General features: G+C 40.6%; 1 protein-coding gene and 1 pseudogene across 1 annotated transcript in view; both read left to right on the top strand.

Moving 5' to 3' along the window:
* The first annotated feature begins 16,309 nt into the window (after positions 1-16,309).
* LOC134484090 (large ribosomal subunit protein eL34-like) lies at positions 16,310-16,665 on the top strand (annotated as a pseudogene).
* Positions 16,666-21,655: 4,990 nt separating this feature from the next.
* Ptchd1 (patched domain containing 1) overlaps positions 21,656-22,071 on the top strand; it is a 51,507-nt gene continuing 51,091 nt past the window's right edge. Inside the window, exon 1 of the mRNA NM_001191734.1 lies at positions 21,656-22,015. Within this exon, the coding sequence (NP_001178663.1) occupies positions 21,665-22,015 (351 nt within the window). The 5' untranslated portion in view covers positions 21,656-21,664. The remainder of the gene's footprint in view (positions 22,016-22,071) is intronic.

Consider the following 22,071-nt stretch of genomic DNA (forward strand, 5'->3'; position numbering starts at 1 on the left):
AAGCATAAGGAGCTAAGAATAGGATCAAAAACACATGCAAAAATCTTGATGTGGTGACATTTACCTGTAGCCTCAGCATTGGGAGTGTAGAGGGAGGAAATAGAGACAAGCAGGTCCCTGGAATTCATTGGACAGCTAGCCAACATATATCAATGAACTTCAGTTAGAAGGAAAGACAACCTATGTCAATCTCAGATCCTACACATACACAATGCAAGCAATGAAACTTAGACCTAGAAAATGTGACGTAAGTCTAGCTGCTTATGTCATATTCTCTATGAAATGGCAGATATTTCCTGGGACCAAGGACAGAGCTGACCCCATATTTGATGTTTAGTGTTTTGCTCATCTTCCTTGATTGCACCATAGCATGGCTCTATTTACCCCTCTATCATAAAGATTTATGGGTAGAATTCAAGGACTGTATAACTTGAATGGGACATTTTTAGGTTTCTATTTGTTCAGTCTCTATCGACAATTTGGTGTTTGCTTTGATTCAGCATGGGTGTCAGGCTATATAGCAATGTCTGTGACTTTGTAACCAACAAAATCCCGTTATTTCCCTATCATACTTCAGCTATTAGAGATCACAAAATGAAATCCTGTTAAAAGTCATCACTCCTTCCAAGTTATAACATTTATTAGACTCATCGCTAGATCTTGTTCCATAGTACGTTAATAAAGAAGTATTCGTATTACTCTACCCCAAGCATAGCTTTTACAAATATATGTTGATAGTTGTATTTCAATATAATGTATTTCATATCTTCTCCTATGTATTTTATTTTGTACATTTAAAACGTTTTCTGGGAAAGAATTTACAGACTTTAATGGTCTGGCAAAACTGTCCATGGCAGGAGATCATACATTAAAATAGAAAAACTTACTGGAAAATCAGAGAAGTTTCTAGCCTACGTAACTTTACAAACAGATGATACTTGACGATCTTCCATTTGTTATCTATAGCTATCTTCCATTTGATATCCCATCTGCCATTTGTTATCATAGCTACCAGTGTTTGTCATCTTTTAGGAGTCAACGCTACCATCTCTCTAATAAGCACTCATACACACCTTTAATACTTTCTCATATGCAAAATAAATACTGGTATAAAACTGCTCCCTAGGACAAAATAATTCTTTACGTTATAGTATCCACTTGTCAGCTTTTTGTGCCCCTCTCTTCAGTCTCACCAGCAGCTGAGGCAAAGAATACATGCCCTAGCAGAAGAAACTAGAAATTGTCCTTGATCTTGGCTCTTCTTCCACTCCACATCCTCACCATATATTTCACCATTTCACTTGCTAATCTCCTGTTCCTAGGAGAATCTCAAACTTAGTCATATTGGCTTCTCCTTGTGTTAGAGGTAAAGAAGAAGGTCTCATTGATATGGTATAGACAAGATCTTTTTTTCTACTTTAGCACTGAGGTTTTTGGAAAACAAGTTTCACCAGGGCACTAAAGGGAAAGGCAGAAAATATGTAGAAATGCAGAAGTCCAGCATCGTTTGCCTTCAAAGATATATTTTTAATATTTTAATTAAAATATAATTACATCATCCTCCCCTTCCCTGTCCTCCTTTCAATTCCTTCCATGGCTCCTCCTGTTGCTCCCTCCTCAAGCTCCTTGCCAAAAAATACAGTTTTTATCCTAGAACTACTCCTGTCTGGTTTTGCACTGGCTGGTCTGGGACTGATCACCTGATACTATTGTTGCATTTCTCCTCTTTGTCTGGCAAGGGCATGAGACTGGTAACTCTTAACCCTACCCAGAGAAAGCTAATGGTTACCGCAGAGGTGGGATCTGGTAGGCGTTTAAGGTTCTATCAATGTCAGCTTGCTGAGTTTCTTCCAGGTGTGAGCAAAATGAGGAGAGGCCAATGGCAGAATCCCAGAGAAGGCATTGATTTCGAGAGGCAGGAAAAGGATATAGAGTGGGCAGTAGTGGACAGAAAAGAAATGGTGGAAAGGAATTATTCCAACAGTCAGAAAATGAGTATTTGTGTATCTCCCAGCTGTGTGGCCTTCTCTTTGCTTCCCCCTTGAGGCTATATTTGGTACTGCATCTATCCCTAAAACTTGACCACAACTAATCCCAACATTTCCAACAGATAGACAACCTAGCTCCTTCCTGGTCCTCCCTACTCTTACTTCTACCCTCCTCCGAGCTCTTCTTGCATTCACCCCTCAAAAAATAATGAAAGGAGAGTTGGGGAGATAGCTATGTCAGTAAAATGCTAGCAGTGCAAGTACCAGGATGTGAATTCTGATCCCCAGTACCAATATAAAAAAGTAATATGTGGTAATGTGTTCTAGTAATCCTTGCAAGAACAGATGTCTGGAGCTCCATGGCCAGCCTCTCTAGCTGAATTGATAAACTATTAGGTCAATAAGAGACCCTGTATCAAAAAGCAAGTTAGAGCACACAGTTGAAGACACTTGATATCAACCTCTGGCCTTCATTCTCTTCTGATTAACAGTATCTAGTTCTGCTAATACTGGATCATAGGTTTGTTTCCTCACTCTTACTCATTACAAAAAGCTTGCATGATGCAAATCATCTGATCTGCACAGCTTTGAACATAAACTTTCCAAATTACAATCTCCTTCTTTTAACCAACACTAAGTGGCTCTTCCCTCCATCCATGAATTTCACTTCTGCTGTACTTCTGTGTTAGTGTTGAACACTTATGGCATTGACAGTCATTGCCATTAGTAGTCTTCTATCACCAGGATGACTCTCTGACTCTCAGTCTTGGCTTGATACATTTAATATCAGTTGTTAAAATGCCAGTGAAGACCTCATCATATTTTAATCATGTGCTGGCAATTGCTGTTCTTTTTGATGAACCTTCTTGGGATAGCAAAGATGGTTTATGTGTCACTTATTCAGGTATCGAACTGGGTCAAACACATATTAGTTGCTTGAATATCTGTTGATTGAACAAACTCCAAACTAACTCTCTCTCTCTCTCTCTCTCTCTCTCTCTCTCTCTCTCTCTCTCTCTCAAGTTCAAGAAAATGATTTGCATATATATATGATATATATATATATATAATGTATATACCAAATCATAAGATGGAATACCCATGTATAAATACATACAATATTAAACCAAGTGACGTTAAATAACAGCTTACCCTGACAAAATTTTCTCATCAAACTGCCAGGTAGAAATTCAGACCTCTGATTGTTCCTGAATCATGCAGATATACTTTTAATTATTTTTCAACTAACATTCTCTAGAAAGAGATTATTCGCAATTAAAAGTGGGTCAGAAGAGATGACTCAGCAGTTAAAAAACTGTCTGCTCTAATAGAGTCTGGACCTGGGTTCTTTTCCAGCACCCACATGGCAGTTCACAATGATTCTTATCTTCAGTACCAGAGTATCTAATTCCCTCTTCTAGCTTCCACAGATACTGCATAGACATGGTGCACAGACGTACATACAGATAAAATATCCATACACACAGAATTAAAATTAATCAACTTAAGAAATAAACTAAGAAAAGAAGTTAGGCTGGCAAGATGGCTCAGCATGTAAGATTATTTTCCCTGCAAGATAGGTGACCTGAATTTACTTCCTGAACCCTAATAAAAGCAAAAATAGATAACCAACTTCATAAAGTTGTCCTTTGACTTCCATTCATGTGCCAAGGTTAGTGCATGTGCATGCACATGTGAGCGCACATGCACACACACATACACACACACACACACACACACGCGCGCGCGCGCGCGCGCGCGCGTGTGCGTGGTGGGGGAATATTTTTGAAAGAAGCCACTTCTAAAGAAACTATCAGTTAAATCACAGAAAAAATGGCAAGACCTCTTAGGCCAGGTACATTCAGACAAACAGATCTTAGAGCATTGTGCACAAAAAGCTTATGGCCAGCAAGACATTACTAGCACTGATGCTCAAGACAGGTGTAAGGGGACTAAAGAGATCGCTCAGTGATTAGGAGCACTGGCTACTCCTGCAGAGGACTTAACTCCAGTTCTCAGCATCCATAAGGTAGCTAACAACTCTTTGTATCTCCATGTGTGGAAAATCTGTTTCCCTCTTCTGGCCCTTATGGGAACTGCATGAATGAATATACATACATACATACATACATACATACATACATACATACATACATGCAGTCAAAATATCCATATACATCAAGTAAAAATATTTTTAAAAGAGATGGAATAAGTTTGTAAAGAACAGTTCATTATTTACAACAAGAGGATGGTTTTAACCCAAGTATTGAAAATATCATTAAAATGAGGACATCAATTTTCTTTCATTCAGGTAAAATATGGTAGCCACATAAAACTGTCAATTCCAAGCAGGAAGTCATATACTGTTAAAGCTATGGCACAGATGACTGTAGCTATACAGAAAATAAGCCAGACAACTAAAGCATGTACTTCAAGCAAATCAGAAAGGATGATCTGTAGAGAATATCTTGTGTATTATATGGATGCATCACCTGTCAATTAAAAAAATTATTGCCTATGGCTTAAGCAGAAAATAGGAGATTGGACTTCTAGAGGAAAAGAGATTTCTGGGATAGAGCCAGGCTCAGGAAGATCTGCCTGGGAAGCTGTAAGGAGACAGTACATGTACAGTACCTGAGTAGAGGTAGACAGTCATGTGGCAAAATGTAGATTGAAATAGATGGGTTATCTTAAGTTATGATTCCCAGTCAAAGAAGAGTCTAGCTATATGGCCAACATATTTGTAAATAAATTTTAATCTGTATCTTATTTCTGGATGCACAGGGTTGGGAGGAGGAACTAGATATGACATATCATCTACAATGATCCTGAAAGGGCTTCTGTAAAGTTCTAGAAGTGATTGGCATACTGCATGTAGAAAAGCATTGTGGTGTTGGTGGTGGTGATGGTGGTGGTGGTGGCGGCAGCGGCAGCAGAAGTGATGGTAGTAGTAGAAGAAGAGGGGGCCAAGGAGGAGAGGGAAGAGGAAGAGGACAGGAGGTAGAGGAGGAGGACAAGAAAAAAGAAGAGAGAGAGAACAAGCAAGTGGATATTCTACCACAAAAGTCCAAGTTGGACTAGGAATCATATGAAACATCTAAAGAAGGACATTACAATCTTTAAGCCTAGAACAGACCCAAGCATCTTGTGTGTGTGTGTGTGTGTGTGTGTGTGTGTGTGTGTGTGTGTGTGTGTGTGTTCATCCAGGAATGGGGGATGCAGGTGCACACTTGTAACTCAAGCACTCTGGAGGCTGCAAATATGACAACAGTGACTGAAAGATGCCTACTTGGGCTTCATATTAAGACCCCATACCTGAGAGAGATTTTGCAACAACTCGAGTTCCTCTTTGACTCTTCAAGTTCCTAATTGTAAAGCAATTTTTAATATCTGTCCTCCAAAATGTTAATGCAAAAGAAGCATGAATCAAAAAGTATTAACTTTAAAAAAATAGGATTATATGTTTCTAGCATCCAGTTGGCAGCAAATTTATGAAAACTGGATTACTCTTTCCCTTTGATGTACCTCCACCCACAAACACCCAGTCCAAAATGCTTTTGTCACAGCTTCCAGACTGTTTGACTTCTATCTAGGTCATAGAGGTCTCTTAATAGATTTCATAGGTTGAATTGTATCCCCATAACATTCGTATGTTAAAGACTTAATGTATATTTCAGAATTTGGAAATAGGCTCATCTTTGACACAACTAGCTAAGGTCATAGAGTTGTTCTGCAGGCCCTAAAAACAGTATGACTGTTGTCTTTAAATGGAAAATTTGAACATTGATATACACACATATGTGCACATTTGGAAACAAAACATAATGTAAACATCAAAGCTGAGTTCAGCATGACATACCTATAAGTCAAAGAAAGTCAAAGATTGTAGTTCAAAGCCCAGAAAGAGATACCCTTTGAGAGCCCTTACAGGAAGCTACTGACCCTTCCCATGGTCCCCCTCACATTTCAGACCTATCAAGCTGGGGATTTTTAAGCTGCCTGGTTTTGAGCCTTTTTATATAAGCCCTAGATTTTAGCACACTAGATGAATAAGCAAAACCTCTGATCCATATATTTTCAAGTGCATTCTCTTCCCTGGATAGTTTTAACACCACAAATGAATTACCACTGTCTTTCAGTTTTCAGCGTTTCTTATATAGGTTGCCTTTTGCCATTGGATACTTCTTATGTATTTACTTCCTTCCCACAGTTAGAAAAATCTGTGTTTACTAATTTCTAAGATGGTATTGATGCAAAGCCATCTGTTCAATGAAAAATATTCCCGCATATATGAGATAATCAGCAAACATGGTTCCAATTAATGACTTCTTAAATTACTGTTTACATGTTGACTTGGATGATGACCACATAATGTCAAAATAACTGATTTGGATGTGAATGTTTCTAACAACTCTCTGTTTTGTTGATGTGATAATAATTAGTGTGGTTTATTATTGTTCTATTTGCTGACTGACTAGATTGACCACTGAAATTTGGTGTCATAAAGCAAGGCTTAGATTCCTTTACGATTATCAGGAGAGCAAGCCAGAGAAATAAAAAGGTCTTTCTTTTCTTTAAGCTCTCATGGCTTATTAATAATAAAATATTATAATGCCGGAAATGTTCCATTTAGGAAGTATCACTTAATAATATTAGTTAATAGTCCTTCCTGTGGGATTTTGGCACCACCTTATTTTATCTTTATTGTTCTATTGGGAAGGTCATTACTGTGGCTTAGGTGATGCTGTTTTAAAGAGATCAAAGTGTTACTATTTTAGGTGAATCACACTAAAAATAAGCCTATGGGACTGAAAAGAAGTAGGGGAGAACAAGCAAAAAATAGGGGAAGGGGAATGAAGATATGTGTATAATCTTACTTTCCACTTTTTCCCATTTCCTAATTTTGTTTACAGATATCACTCACTAATGGTGGTGACTAAATGGAGAGACTTAGGGTAGAAATAGATGAAAGAAAATGAAGAGGATAGTTTGAACTGGAGAAAAAGGAGGATGTAAATTTGGTCTGTTTATTAGCTGTCTTTATAATGAAATATGTGAAGTGATTAAGTTACAAGAGAAAAAGCTTATCTGGGCTCACCACTTAGGAGGTTGCATTACAACTTTTCTTAAATCTACTGCTTTGGAGCCTCTAGTATGTGTGCTAGATAGTAACAACATGGAATTTAGAGAAGACCATCCTGCCCACCTCATGAAAAGATAGCAAAAGCTAGTAATAGAGGATAGGGTGCCTTAGGTCAGACCTCTTACAGGTACACCATCTTCTAGAGATCCATGTTGAGGACCAAATATTTTTCTTTGTAATTTTAATTATATTTTGTGTTCATGGGTGTTTTGACTGCTTGTGTGCCTGGCTTCCCAAGGAAGCCAGAAAAGGCTGTGGTGATTTAAATAAGAATGTCCCCCATAGGTTCACATATTTAAACATTTTAGTCATCAAGAAATTGCACTCTTTCAGAAGTATTAGGTGATATGGCCTTGTTTGAGGAACTGTGTTACCAGCAGTGGGTTTCAACCTTTCCAAAACCCATACTAGGCTCAGTTTTCTCTTTTCCTGCCACCAGCCAATTAGGATATAGCTCTCAGCTCCTGCTCCAGCACCAGCATCTCTGCCATGTTGATAATGGACTAAGCCTCTAAAACTGTAAGCCAGCTCCCAATTAAATGCTTTCTTTCATGAGAGTTGCCTTAGTCATGGTGCCTCTTCATAGCAATAGACCAGTGACTAATAAAGAGTATCTGATCCTTCTGGAACTAAAGTTAGAGATGGTTGTGAGTCAGGGTGTAGGTGCTGGGGATCAAACTCAGGTCCTATGGAAAACCAGCCAGTGCTCCTAACTGCTAAGCCATCTCTCCAGTCCCAGGACCAAATCTTTAATGCATAGATTTTTAAGGGCATTCATCATCCAAAATACAGCACTGGGCAGGCTTCAAACTGAGTACAAATCAAACACTGCTGTTACTAAAGCACTGGATTTGGGGATCCCATCAAACTTTGTAAGTAATGGTTTCAGCCTTCTCACAGATTTCTCTGATTCTTTCATTTTCTTCTGGCCATTTTTTCCTTTTTGGTGTAAAATGAGAGATTATCATCACGGTCTCTACATTCCATCACTGATGCCCTGTGGCCTAAAAGAATCTTTCCAAATTGGAGGTTTTGTAGAAGGTTTGTGCTGCCACAGTCTGATATGGACACAGCAATTGAAATTCAGGATTCCTAGACAATGGTCTTCATATATCTATATAGGTAATAGATTAGTAAAAAAATTAATGCCATCATCTCATTTATATTGTGAGATTTTCAGGTAATATTTTAAGATACTAAAAAACACCTTTTCATCACTAAAGAGAATTTTTTTAAAAAGGACAAATCAAGAATCAGACTGTTAGCTAGGCATGGTGCTCATGCCCGAAATCTCAGTACTTGGAAGGCTGAGAGATGCAGATTTCTCTTATGATTTCCAGCTCAGCCTGAACTACATAGAAATACTTCATCTTGGGGAAAAACTAAAGGAGCCAACAACAGCCAGGCCTGGTACCATGTTCCTGTAATCCCAGTACCTAGGAAGTTAAGGGAAGATGATCATACATTCTGTGACATCCTAGATTGTATCATTAGTTACAGAATGTCCTAGGCTACAAAACCAGTATGAAAAAAAGTAACAGTGGGACTTTCTAACAGGAATAAAAGTACTTCATTAATATGCCTTAATTTTACAAGTCCCCATACAGGTGTCAATGAAACTGCTCACACTGTAAATTGTTGCTTTTATTTTCATCAACTTCATTGATGGGTAAATTGAAGAGTGTGTGTGTGTGTGTGTGTGTGTGTGTGTGTGTGTGTGTGTGTGTGTGTGTGTTTGTGTGTCCCAACAGAAATAAGAGCTGCCACTGAGGTATGTAGCTTTGTGGGTTTTGAATAGAGTATATAGTCTTTATTCATTTTAGGACTAGATCCTTTTAAGTCAACGAATGAATATTACCAGGTACAAAGGAAGATGAAATTAATCAAAAAGATGTTTTCCAGAAAATCTTGCCCACTAAAATCATACGCAAATCCCCATTCTCCCACTTTTTTTGCTTTGTCTTCTTCATCTGTTTACATTATGTATTTAAATGAAGTTGACTCACCCAGGCAACTAGACATAAAATCTAATGAAATTCTTTTCAGAGAAAAGACATGTATTAATCCATACAAATCTCCTCATTATTGATTTGACCTGAATAATGGTAGCAGCACCTCTGTGTGTGATCCATCAAGCCACTAGCCCTTATGACTAGCTCTCATACCCATATCATTTCATTGAAATCCCATGTGTCATATAGGTTGACACAAGTCTTGCATCCTCATCTTGACAAGAAACTCTAGAGAAACATTGTAAGAATAAACTATTACCTCTGAGGTTGGGTATCGTGTGACATACATGTCTGAAATAGTAATGTGTCTTCGAAAAGTGCAACGTATTTCTTTGCTTTCATTTTGCAATCATGGAAGTCCTACCATCTAAGTCCATGTTCCTAAAAAACATATGTATTTAACCTTTCTCCCCATCCTACTACCTTGATATAATTAAGATCTCTTCTTGTCATAATTAATTTGGTTTATTTTTTATCATAATTATTCTCATGAGTATACAATGGAATCTCACGGTTTTTTTAAATTTGCATTTCCATGATGGCTACATATATTGAACATTTTTTAGTGTTTTTCAGACATTTTTATTTCTTCGTTTGAAAAACACTGTTTAACTATGTGCACCATTTTTTATCTTTATTAACTTGAGTATTTCTCATTTACATTTTGATTGTTATTCCCCTTCCCGGTTTCCGGGCCAACATCCCCCTACACCCTACCCCTCCCCTTGTATATAGGTGTTCCCCTCCCCATCCTCCCTCCATTACCGCCCTCCTCCCAACAATCACGTTCACTGGGGGTTCAGTCTTGGCAGGACCAAGGGCTTCCCCTTCCACTGGTGATCTTACTAGGATATTTATTGCTACCTATGAGGTTGGAGCCCAGGGTCAGTCCATGTATAGTCTTTGGGTAGTGGCTTAGTCCCTGGAATTAATTTGTTTTATAAACTAGTTTACTTAGGTATAACTTACATTTTATTAACTTCACTAGTGTTGACTAACCACTAACATTTGAAACTCTATTTTGATGTCATCTCCTATTTTTAGTTGTGTATTCCCAAAACAGGTCACAAAACAGAGATGAGGATGCAGGTGTGTTTTTCTCCTTTTTTCTTTTTCTTTTTTTCTTTGAGATATAGTGTAGTTCCCAGAAAAAAGAATGATAAAGAAAACAGAAAAGCCAATAAAGGGATGGTGTGATAAACATTAGTGTCTGAATGATGTGGGAAACTAGAGAGAGATTCACTCAACTGAGAATTCTTTGAAGACATACATGAAATGCATCTTTAGGTTTTTGCACAGAGAGGTGATGAATCCTGAGTGTTTATCTGACTTTTCCCATCTTTCACTGAGAATTAGCCCTAGGGATGATAGGTGTCTGGCATTTTCTGCCTGTGAGAGAGGCAGGAATCCATTAACGTATATGGGTTACCTCAAGTGAACTTCCAATGGTAGTCAAAGAAAATAATATAGGAAACTAGAAAGCATCTGTGTACACCCTCTTTAAAGTTTTCTCAATGCCCATCTCTTGTTTTCCAGGTAGGATTAAAAGAATGCTTTCATGAGCACCAAAGCACACCGAAGTCAAAGCTTTCTATGCCCAAAATTTTTCTTGTTTCATTTGGCTTCACTTCAGTAGTGAATGGACAACTGAAGGGCAAAATCCTTGCATCTCTTTCATTTTTCATATGTAACATACTAACTTGTACGTATAAGACCTACAAATAGCATTATCAATTTAATATCACAAGTCTAAAATATTGTCATGAGACTACTAGAAGAACCAAATATAAGGGTAGAGCAGTACTCAGTCTAATATATTTACTGCAGATTGGTACACTATAGGGTGTGAATATAATGGCATTCACCTGAGGATAAACCTTTCAATTTATAGAAGGTCAAAATTTTCCACATCTAGAATAATCCCCTTCACAATGTTCAGAGGGTGCCTGAAGATAGAAGCAAAGTAGAATCAGAGTGCCGAGAGTCTTGTTCTTTGTCAGAAATAGGAAACTTTCATCTATTTTTTTTCTTCCCTAACTTCACCACTCCTTGTGGCTGCTTCCTAATTTAACTTTTCTACACTTATATTTGTAATATGCAAATAAGATTTTACCATTAATTAATTCACTGTTACAAGGCTACTCACTATAAGGACGTGAACAGCCACTGGTAACAGGATGCATGGTAACTTTTTCATTTTTTTTTAAGTTAAAGCAAGAAATAACATAACACTATTCTGTAACAGAAGGGATGAAGTGCTTTGTTCTTAGGTTATGCTCTAGAGTACAATTTTTGAAAGGATTAAATATATAAACATCAAAGAAAGACTGCCCTGAAGCTAAGAGTTGTATTAGAAAACCCCATGCTCTTTTATGCCCCTTATGTTGAAACCTAAAACAATGGATTTGGTGATTGGAATGATCTCTGTTTACTTTGTGCAATAAAGCAAAGGAAAAGAATTAAAGAAACAATATAGTGAATCTCCAAGAAAAAGGAAGCACTTCGATATGCATAAGGTCAAAGTTGATTTGGTTGCTTTTCTGTTATGCATTTTAGAACTTCTTAACAGTTTTCCATTTTGCCATTTTACTGGATTTTTCTTGGTAAAAGACAGACAAGAACTACAGAAGTTTGGCCATCTGCAACAGTTTAAGATCCACAACAATATTTTTGTTGGCCCACAAATCTCCTCTATGAAATAGCAACATCATAAATGAATCCAAATACTGAAAAATTAATGGAAAGGTCACAATGCGGCCACTCTACAATGGCTAAACTGATTACTAAATACAGAAATAACATTAAATTCTTTATGATATTTATAGCACATTATGTTATCTAACTAAGATATTTTTGACACATTACGATAGCCAATTAAAGCATTTTAGAAAAGAAGTCAAAAATTACCCTTATAAACACAAAACTACTGAACAGAGAAAGATATATGAACTTTAATATCTATATAGTCCTCGGTTCTGTTAAATTATTGCATAACCCTGGACAAAATAGTTAATCTTTTTAACCCTCAATTTCCTCCTTAAAATGCATTTTAAAATTATTAATAATCCATAGAATGTTTTTGAAAATTATATGGGCTAAGAAGATGCTTGAAAGCATGTAGGCTAAACTTAGTTCATAAAATATCCCTTTGGCCCATTTCTATTGCTCTCATAAATTTTCAGCACAATTATTCACAAAACACAAACGGAGATTAGTTGGTTCAAAAGTTCCTCTTTAAATATTTTCTTTCTAAGCCAAATGCATCCCCAAAGGATAAAGTATAAGGCATAATTTGAAATCAGGTATAAGATTTGTGGTGTATTAATTTAAATTCATTTTCAATTTAATTGACCTAGTTTACAAAAGATTACCAACTCCTGAATTCCAGTAGTTTACAAGATACCTTCAAAGCTAAAACCTGGAAATGATGAAAGCTGACAGAGGTAGAGGGTAGTCAGATCTGTCCCTGTTCCTGAAAGTGAGATGTTCCTCACTTAGGTTTAATGAAAGGAAACAAGGTTGACTTAATAAAAAGCCTGAATTCAATTTTGTCTGCTACTAAGAAAGTGATGTGGGTGGGGAATGAGATGCAATGTTGGGTGAAATTTGATACCCAGAGGAAGGCTTCACCTCCTCTAAAGGGAAGGTGGAATCAGGGGAGAACTTATATGAGGTGGTACTGAGAAGAGAGAAAGGGCAGATGTTAGGTTGTAAAGGGAATAAATAAATAAATTTAATTTAAAAATCGATGTTATTCAGGTACCCCCAAAATAAGAAATGGTCTTCCTTTGACCAGGCTCAAAAGTCTAGAATTATTGTAAAAATGAGAACAGAGCAGACCTCAAATAGCTCAATCTTATGACCAAAAGGCTATCAAAAGCAGATGTGCACTAAAATTCAATTTTCTGCCCACTCACATGAGTTCAAGAAGAGTTTTGAAATGCATGTAAACTTTTCTGCTTTTAATGTACTCATTACTTCAAACTTTTCTTTGTAAAATATGTCATTGTCTCACTCACCGTAGTTTAATGGAAAGATTCTCAATGATTACTTGCACCATTTATTTGCATATTAAAGTATGCTCACCCGATTTAAGAGGGTTTGTTAGAATGAGCACCCTATTCATGTTGTAGCCCAAGCTTCTCATGCAGATTAACACATGTTTTAAACATGTAAAGTTAGAATTGTTAAATTCTCCCTTTTAAAACTCATCTATTACTGAATCAAGTGAAGAAACTTCAGAGATCTTTTGTCTAAATGTATCAATATGCACAAATAACATGGCCAATTCATATAGTTTACTTTAATATACCATCAACGTGTATTTACTTAAGACTTCTCTGTTACAAGTCCTGCCACTGAGGATATGAATGTAGAATTTTAAATTTCAAGGTAAGGTCCTAGGCTATAAGGAAATTAAAACTATGTTAAGAGAATAGAAATATTATGTTAAAATATTATGTCACATTAGGTATGCAAGAAACACAAAATAATGAAGAAGATGCTAACTCTGTGTTAAGGGTACTCTAATGCCAGAAACAACCCAAATATTATATATGCCTCTGTGTGTGCAATTGTTCTGGGCTATATCTTGGTCCCATCTATGCCTGTTTTGAGTCCATACACACTAGTGTCATGGAACTTATCCTCTGTCATTATTTTATAGTAATTTATATTTTAATTATTTATATTCATTTAACCTAATTAGACTACAAATTTGCCAAGAGAAAAGTTCTGTCTGTTCTCCTAATTGCCAACCATAGCACTGCCTTTCTTACAGACATAATTTACATAAAATTATTCAAGAGTTAAACTATTTGATCTTGGTGTGGTGCTCTGAGAAGGCTTATTAGAGATATGAGCCTTGATATTAGGAGAACCTTGAAGAAATGAAGGAGTTTGAAATGTGGGGATCATGTAAAGCTACTCATTCTATTAGGAGATAAAAGCTAAAAGGTTTTAGCCTAGTCATCTGAAACCACTAATCACATTTTAAGCACAGATACACAAATGATGTGTATCAAAATATTCTTATCAATAAACTGATACTGGAAGGAGCTCCCTCTTAACTCAGAGTCCTGTGTTTATCAAGGAAAATTATATTGTATAAATTTTTTTCTTATGTCATAATGGATCACTCTAAAGGACTCATGATGACACTGAGATCCTGCTAAGCAGGCAGAACATCTTTAAAAACCTAGATGTTTAATCAGCAAACATTTGCACAAAGATCATATACATATAAGAATGTGTCACTTCTGCTATACCCTTACATCAATGCTCCACTCAGTCATCATTAAAAAACTTCCTTTTACAGTACACCCATAACTGGAAAGTGGGCAAAGCGAGAGACTTTGAAGTTCTCAGCCCTAAATGGGATGTCTCCATCAAATTCCTTCTCTGAGGGGTCAGAGATGTATGTGAAATGGGAGGCAGTAAGATTATAGGAAACAGAGGTGATGTCAAGGAAACAGTATCTTCCAGACACAACAGGCCTGATGTGATATCAATTCACAGAAATTGCGGCAGCATGTACATGAGCTGTATAGGTTCAAGCCCAACAAAGACCCAACACTGAGATGGAGGTAGGCATAAGCTACCTTTCCTAAATAAGTAGTTAACTCAAATTGACAACCTCTTGCAAAGGAAATAAGTTTTCTCCAAAGTTGTCTCACTGGGTTTATTAACCACACTTAAGGGCAGACCCCATGCCCAGCAAGACCAAATGAAGTCTATGATGTTTTTGGAGATTCTTTGTCTCTTACTGGTTCTTTTGGTCATTTTTTTTCTTATTTGTCGTCTGCTTATGTATTATGGTCTCTCATTTTGGATTTTTATGGGTTTTACATTTGTGCGCAACTTTGTGTGTGTTTATTGTGCTTTTTCTTTGTTTTTGTTTCATTGTTTTTGCTGCTGTTTGCCTGTTGTTTTCCAAAGAGAGAGGGAAGGGAAGAGAAAGACAGGTGTGGGGAATAGAAGTAGATCTAGGAGAAGATGGGGGAAGGGAAATCATCAGGAGATATTCATGAAAAATTATTCCCAACTAAAATATATATTTTGTTATATATTTAATATATTATATATTTAATAAACAGTAAAAACAAAAATGGAAATCCTGAAGTTCTGTCTCACTAATGGTAGATGTGATCTAAGAATCCCTGAGGAAATATGAATCATGGATACTACCAAACCTTTTTTTTTCCTATGCATAGATAACCATGGTAGAGTTTAAATTACAAGTTAGGATCAATAAAAAATGTGAAAATAATGAATGATGAATTAAAACAATAAGAACAATATTCTATAATAAAATGTACATAAATATGGCTAAAAAATTATATGTGTTTTCATCTTAAATAGACAGAGTTTCCATGCTCTCCTTTCATTTACAAGTTTAAATTGTCCTTAGAAGTTATGCTCTTTAGTTTTCTGTCAACTTGTGTAAAGAGAAGAAGAGAACATCAATTGAGAAAATGTCCCCCAAATAGATTGGCCTATTGGCAAGCATGTGTCTACAGTTCATTTTCTTGACTGATGCCTAATGTGGGAGGACCTAGCTTACTGTGGGTGGTGCCACCTTTGGGCTTATTGTTCTGGGTGCTATAAAAAGCAAGCTGTATAAGCCATGAGGAGGAAGCCAACAAGCAGCACACATCCATGGCTTCTATGTCTGGCCCTGCCTCCAGGTCTCTGACCTGTTGAGTTGCCCCCCTAATTTCATTTGATGATTTTGATATTTCGTATATACTTGGCTCAGGGAGTGGCACTGTTGGGAGGTATGGCCTTGTTGGAGTAGGTGTGGCCTTGTGGGTTTGGGCTTTAATACCCTTGTCCTAGCTGCTTGGGAGCCAGTCTTCTGCTAACAACCTTCGGATGAAGATGTAGAACTCTCAGCTTTTCCTGCACCATGCCTGCCTGGATGCTGCCATGATAATGGACTGAACCTCTGTACCTGTAAGCCAGCCAAATTAAAGGAAAGGAAAGGAAAGGAAAGGAAAGGAAAGGAAAGGAAAGGAAAGGAAAGGAAAGGAAAGGAAAGGAAAGGACAGACAAGCAGAAAGACAGATATTTCTTAGAAACATTCTACTTAAAATGTAGTGGTGGATATTTGATCTTAAAAATAAATAGAAAAGCTCTTCCTGGGATGGTGCTTAGAGATTCTCAGGATGGTCCAGCATTTAACATACCATAGGCTTTCCTACAATACAGCCTCTGACAAAACTAGGCTATCTCGAACCCCTGACAAAAGAATTGTCTACCTTTATACCAAGAAGGTTGGGAAAGCACCTAAATCTGCATGTGCCATGTGCCCAGGCAGACTGTGAGGGGTTCACGCTGTGAAACTAAAAGTCCTTATGAGATTGTCTAAGACAAAGAAGCAGGCCAGCAGGGCCTTTGGTGGCTCCATGTGTGCCAAGTGTGTTCTTGACAGGATCAAATGAGCTTTCCTTATTGAGGAGCAGAAAATCAAATCATTGTGAAAGTGTTGAAGGCACAAGCACAGAGTCAGAAAGCAAAATAAATATGCAGATTTTTTAAGTAATAAAAATCAAGACTTGGAAAAAATAAAGGAACAGTCATAGATTATAAATTATGTGCATGATCTTCAGATCTTCAGTTCAGTGTTATTTATAATAGAATTGTTTTAAACTTATCTGATAAAGTTTAGTCACATGAAGGGATTCTATAGCATTATTCAGATCTTCTTTAGCAATATTAATTGACATGAGAAAATGTTCATGCTTTTAGTGAAAAAAAATAGTGACTCATACTTGCTAGCCTCAATTTTGAAAGGAACACATAAACAATATGCATATATTTCAATGCCAAACACTACCAAAACTACACTACAACAAGCTGCATTTTATTATGGAGATCTAAGGGGACATTTCAATAAGAAATTTTTGCATAGAAAATAAATGTGTATTCTATGGTTTGACAGTTTGGGTCAGTCAGCACACAGTAATAGCTTTTTGAGTGGGTGTTTTAATTAGCCTTTATTTGGAGGGGGTTTAGGATAATAGTTTAACTGATTTGTTTTTAAAAGACCACAATAGTCCATTTGATTACCTAGAATAATGTCCTTTTTGGTCACTTATTGTGAGCTGAACAAGATTTGTGTTTTGTCTATGTTCAGACATGATTATGGAGCTGTCCTCATTTGGTCTTAATCCATTACAGTTACACAATGCTCTTATTTGACATTAGTGTTTTGGGAAATGGTTTATGTTCACAAAGAGAACACAAAAGTTTAAATGATAGTACCAGGCCAGGCCATCTCCTGGCAATGTCAAGGCCAGATCACAGCACTAGGACAGTTCTTGGAATCAGAGACTGATTTTCTTTTCATGCACATATGTACATACATAGCCACATAGCCAGACACACACACACACACACACACACACACACACACACACACACACACACACACAGAGAGAGAGAGAGAGAGAGAGAGAGAGAGAGAGAGAGAATAATTATAATTGTCATTTTGTGGGTGTTTGTGAGATTTTAAGTACTATTTTAAATGTTTTCTATCCTTCTAAACTAGTAAAATCATTGCAGCAACTCCATGGAGTATATTCTATTATTCCCATTTCCCAGAAAAGAGAACTTAAATAAAAAGATTAGTTTAGTCACACAATAAATGGTCAGTAGTAAGGAGTGGAGCAGGGTTCAGATCCATAGCTAAAAATGCTACAGACATACTTCACTGTTGTGTTTATGTGTGCAAGTAATTTCTAACAGAGGTTACATTTCAAAGGCAGTTGGGAAAAAGATGTCTTCCTTCTTTTCTTATTTTCTAAATTGTACAATATTAATATGCGTTAATACTTAATCAGATAGAGAAACCACCTATGAATAGACTGATGGAAGCTCTGTTCCCAGTGTTACTGTCCAAAATGCAAATCAAAATCTTTAGAATGGCAATGCTTCCCTAGAAGTCTAAATGTAGATAAATAATGGGCAACACATGAGCGCGCACGCGCGCGCGTGCGCACACACACACACACACACACACACACACACACACGCGCGCGCGCGCGCGCGCGGAGAGGCACACTTTTCTCCTCTCCTTCTCTCCCTTCCCTCTTTCCCTCATGCATCTCTTTTAGCTTGATTTAGTCAATACTGACTGTATTGTATATAATAAAAGATTGCTGAAGATTTAGTATCAGAAGGTTTTGTCTCTGCATCAAAGCAGGTAAGGTAGAAATTCCCCTTGAGATAGACAAGGATAAGAGTTGGAAGAATGAGAAGGCGATGCTTTGGTCTCAAAGAAACTGATCTACCCACCCAGGACAGCTGGGCAATGTAGTGTCTCCTGCTCTAATATTCAGCCTAGGCACCGGAAAGAGAGCATACATTCTTTACTCTGCATAAAGGCTGACATTAAAAAAAATAACAAAGACCAATGACATGAGAGCTAAGCAAGGTTGTGAGGGAACTATTTAGAAAGAAAAAGATTTCAAAATGAGAAGAGCTTCTCCCAAATGTTAAAGGTTCCCAAGTAGAACTGTGTGTTGATTTCTGTTCTCTTACTTTTGTCCCAGTGCTGTATGGCAGCTGGGTATATGAAACAGATGTTAGGTCTCTTGACAGGTGCCCACCCACCAACTGGGATTAGCTTAGTGGAGATGAGCTGGGTTCCTAATATTCCTGCTGCCACCCCCACCTAGTGCACCCTTCTCTCATTTTCGAAGGACTAAGAGCTACTCAAGACAGCCATCTGACCTTTTAGCAGCTCAGCAGTGTGAGGGGGTTGGGGGGCTTCCCAACACCCATGCCCTTGCAGCAACTTGTGCTACCTCAGCGCTTGCAGGGGCACAAGTCAGTGAGGCTTTTCCCTCCGCGATCATCGTGAATCAGCAAAGCGCTGCAGAGCAGCAGCATTTCAGCGAGCTGAAATTAAGATGCTGGGGGAAGGGCACAAATAGAATGTGGCAGGGGAATTTCTAGCCAGCTCCATAAATCCTTCCTAAGAAGGGCAATATAGAGTGAAAGGGGATGTAGGCTGGAAGCTTTTGGGGCTTGGGTGTTCCGAGGAGCCTTGGGAAAGAGAACTGAGTGGCAAAAAGCGGGGATGAGCAGAAAGAAAATCAGCAAGAGACAGGTGGAAGGACCTAGGAAGCAATCTCGGGATAAACTGGACAAGTGTGTCCCAAAGGTGGACAGATCAGCAGTTGTAGGAATTGCTGAAGGAACGTAGATGTGACATAGGAAAAGGAGCAAGGGAGAAAAGGGATTTCAAGGTCCACGACTTTTTATCTCCAATGCGCAAGTTCTCAAGTTCAGTTTGAGAAGTAGAGGGTGTTGGGGAGTCTAGAAGGACGGGAATTTTAGGAAAATGCCTCTTTCAGTCGCCTTTTCCCACTCCTGCTGAGCTCTCAAGGTTCTGTCTCTGGCTCTCAGGCTCTCTCTGGCTTTGGCTCAGTCTGAATCTCTCCTCCTCCTCCTCCTCCTCCTCCTCCTCCTCCTCCTCCTCCTCCTCCTCCTCCTCCTCCTCCTCCTCCTCCTCCTCCTCCACCTTCTCCTCCTCCTCCTCCTCTTCCTCCACCTCTTCCTCCTCCTCCTCCTACTTCTCCTCCTCCCCTTCCCCCTCCACTATTCCCTCTTCTTTCTGCTTTGATTATTATGCATGTCCATGCTCAGTTGTGTGGGCCACTCGAGGGACAGCTCCTCCTGTCACAGCCACTTCCCATTTGACCCTTGGTACTTAGAGGTCAAGCAGACCGGCCAGAGGTGTGGAGTGGACTAACTAAGCTGTTGGGGCTGGGAACCTGAGGACCCTTCTTTGTGCTCTGGTTCCCACCCAAGCCTGGAAAGACAGGGAGCGTCAGTGACCCAGACTCCGTGGATCCCACTCTGTCTGAATTCCAATGGACGGACCCGGGGGCTCAGAGCGCGCAAAGAAACGCGCTAAATTGTACCTGTGCGTGGCCGTTCCCGCCGCCGCCGCAGGTCTGTCCCAGGCCGAAGCCAGCGTCCGCCTTCTCGGGAAATCTCCCGAGGGGAAGTGCGAGGGGAACCACAGTGGCTGCCTGCTAGCTATGGCTGGCGCACACACGCACAAGCCCAACTTTGTCAAGCCTTCAGAGCCCCTCTGGCTCCCCCGCGCCCCCTGCGGCTCAACATACTCAGAGACCAGTACATCTCTTGTTCTGATATAAGGGTCCCCCTACCCGCACACTGTCGCGCGTGGAGGAGAACCAGGTGGAGTGAGAGAAGGGGGTTAAGTACTGAATCCCGAGCCAGCCTTTCCCAGTTTACACCCGCAGGGGTGCCCGCACCAGCTCGGCCGCACCAGACCCCCCAGACCTGCCAATGACGACAGAGAGAGGAGGAGGAGAAGGAGGATGGAAAAAAGGCAGGGTGGAGAAAGAGAAGCCTGGAGACAGACAGTTCCATGGACTGACCGAGTGTCATTATCAGCACTTTTATTATTGAGGAACAGGGTGGCTAGAGTGATAGAGGGATTGCACAACTGCCCAGTTCAATCCACTCTGGAGCGACCCTAAAATTGGGACTCAAGAGAAAGATTGTCCTAGGACACTTGGGGTAGACGGGCTCCAGATGCACACAGGTCCCCTGGGGTGCCCCTTGAGCTGCAGTGTTGGGGAGATCTTAAATGGCTCTTACTTGGGAGGAGGCGTGATTTCCACGCTCGAGCGTCTCGGTTCCCCACCCCCTCTCGGCAACAGCCAGTGCGCGCCACCACCTGAGCCTGGCAAGAGCTGGGGCGCACGCAGTCCTCAGCCTGCTTCTTTCCGCGTCTGAAGAGACTTGGCCCAAAGCGGGTCTCCGGACGCCCCCACCCAACCCCTTAACGGGAGAACTCCTATACTTTATTTTGTTTGAAAATCCGGGCCATCTCTTTATTTATCTCTGAGTCTCCCCAGAGGAGGCCAGGGGTAGGGTAAGGTGGAGAGCCCGCTTGGCCCGCCAAGCTGAGGGAGGGGGAGTACGCTGAGAGGAGGGGACTGGGTGTAGCCTGGAATTATCCGTCCTCGTGTTCCAGGCTGGCGCGCAGAGTCTCCTGGCACTAGCGCCACCACCACCACCGCTCCCCGCGCCATCCCGTCGTTGGCTTCGGGGATCCGGTGAGTGGGGTCATGACGCGCCGCGGGGGCCGCTCCCAGCCCCGCCTGCGCTGAGCGGGAACGCGGCAGTGTCGCGTGTCGCCCCCTGGGCCCGGAGGCGGCGGGGGGTGGGGAGGTCGTCCCGGGTAGGGCGGGGTGGGGGCGGCGCGGAGGCCGCCAAGCTGGGGGGCTCTCCGGGCAGGCGCGGCAGCGGGCAGGAGGGCGTGTCTCCAGCCGGAGGGGTCCCTCCCGAGGCGCGGCGCGGGACTCCCCGATGGTGGTGCCGCGGCTCCAGGAGAGCTCAGGGTCTTGCCTCCGCCGCCGCCGCCGTCGCCGCCGCTGCGGGCGCCACCACCACCACCGCCGCCGCCGCCGCCGCCGTCGCCCGAGCCCGCGCCGAGCGTGCGCCTCGCCCTCCTCCCGCGCCCGCTCTGCTCTAGGATGCTGCGGCAGGTTCTGCACAGGGGCTTGAGGACGTGTTTCTCCCGGCTTGGCCACTTCATTGCCAGTCACCCGGTCTTCTTCGCTTCGGCGCCGGTGCTCATCTCCATCCTGCTCGGCGCCAGCTTCAGCCGCTACCAGGTGGAAGAGAGCGTGGAGCACCTGCTGGCGCCCCAGCACAGCCTAGCCAAGATCGAGCGCAACCTAGTCAACAGCCTATTCCCGGTCAACCGCTCCAAGCACCGGCTCTACTCGGACCTGCAGACCCCTGGGCGCTACGGCCGGGTCATTGTCACCTCCTACCAGAAAGCCAACATGCTAGACCAGCATCACACGGACCTGATCTTAAAGGTGAGACCAGGGCGGGTTCTGGCAGCCCCTGGAGGCTCGGCTGCTTTGGCTGGGCT

Source organism: Rattus norvegicus, chromosome X (genome assembly GCF_036323735.1).
Source record: "Rattus norvegicus strain BN/NHsdMcwi chromosome X, GRCr8, whole genome shotgun sequence".
Classification (NCBI taxonomy): Eukaryota; Metazoa; Chordata; class Mammalia; order Rodentia; family Muridae; genus Rattus; species Rattus norvegicus.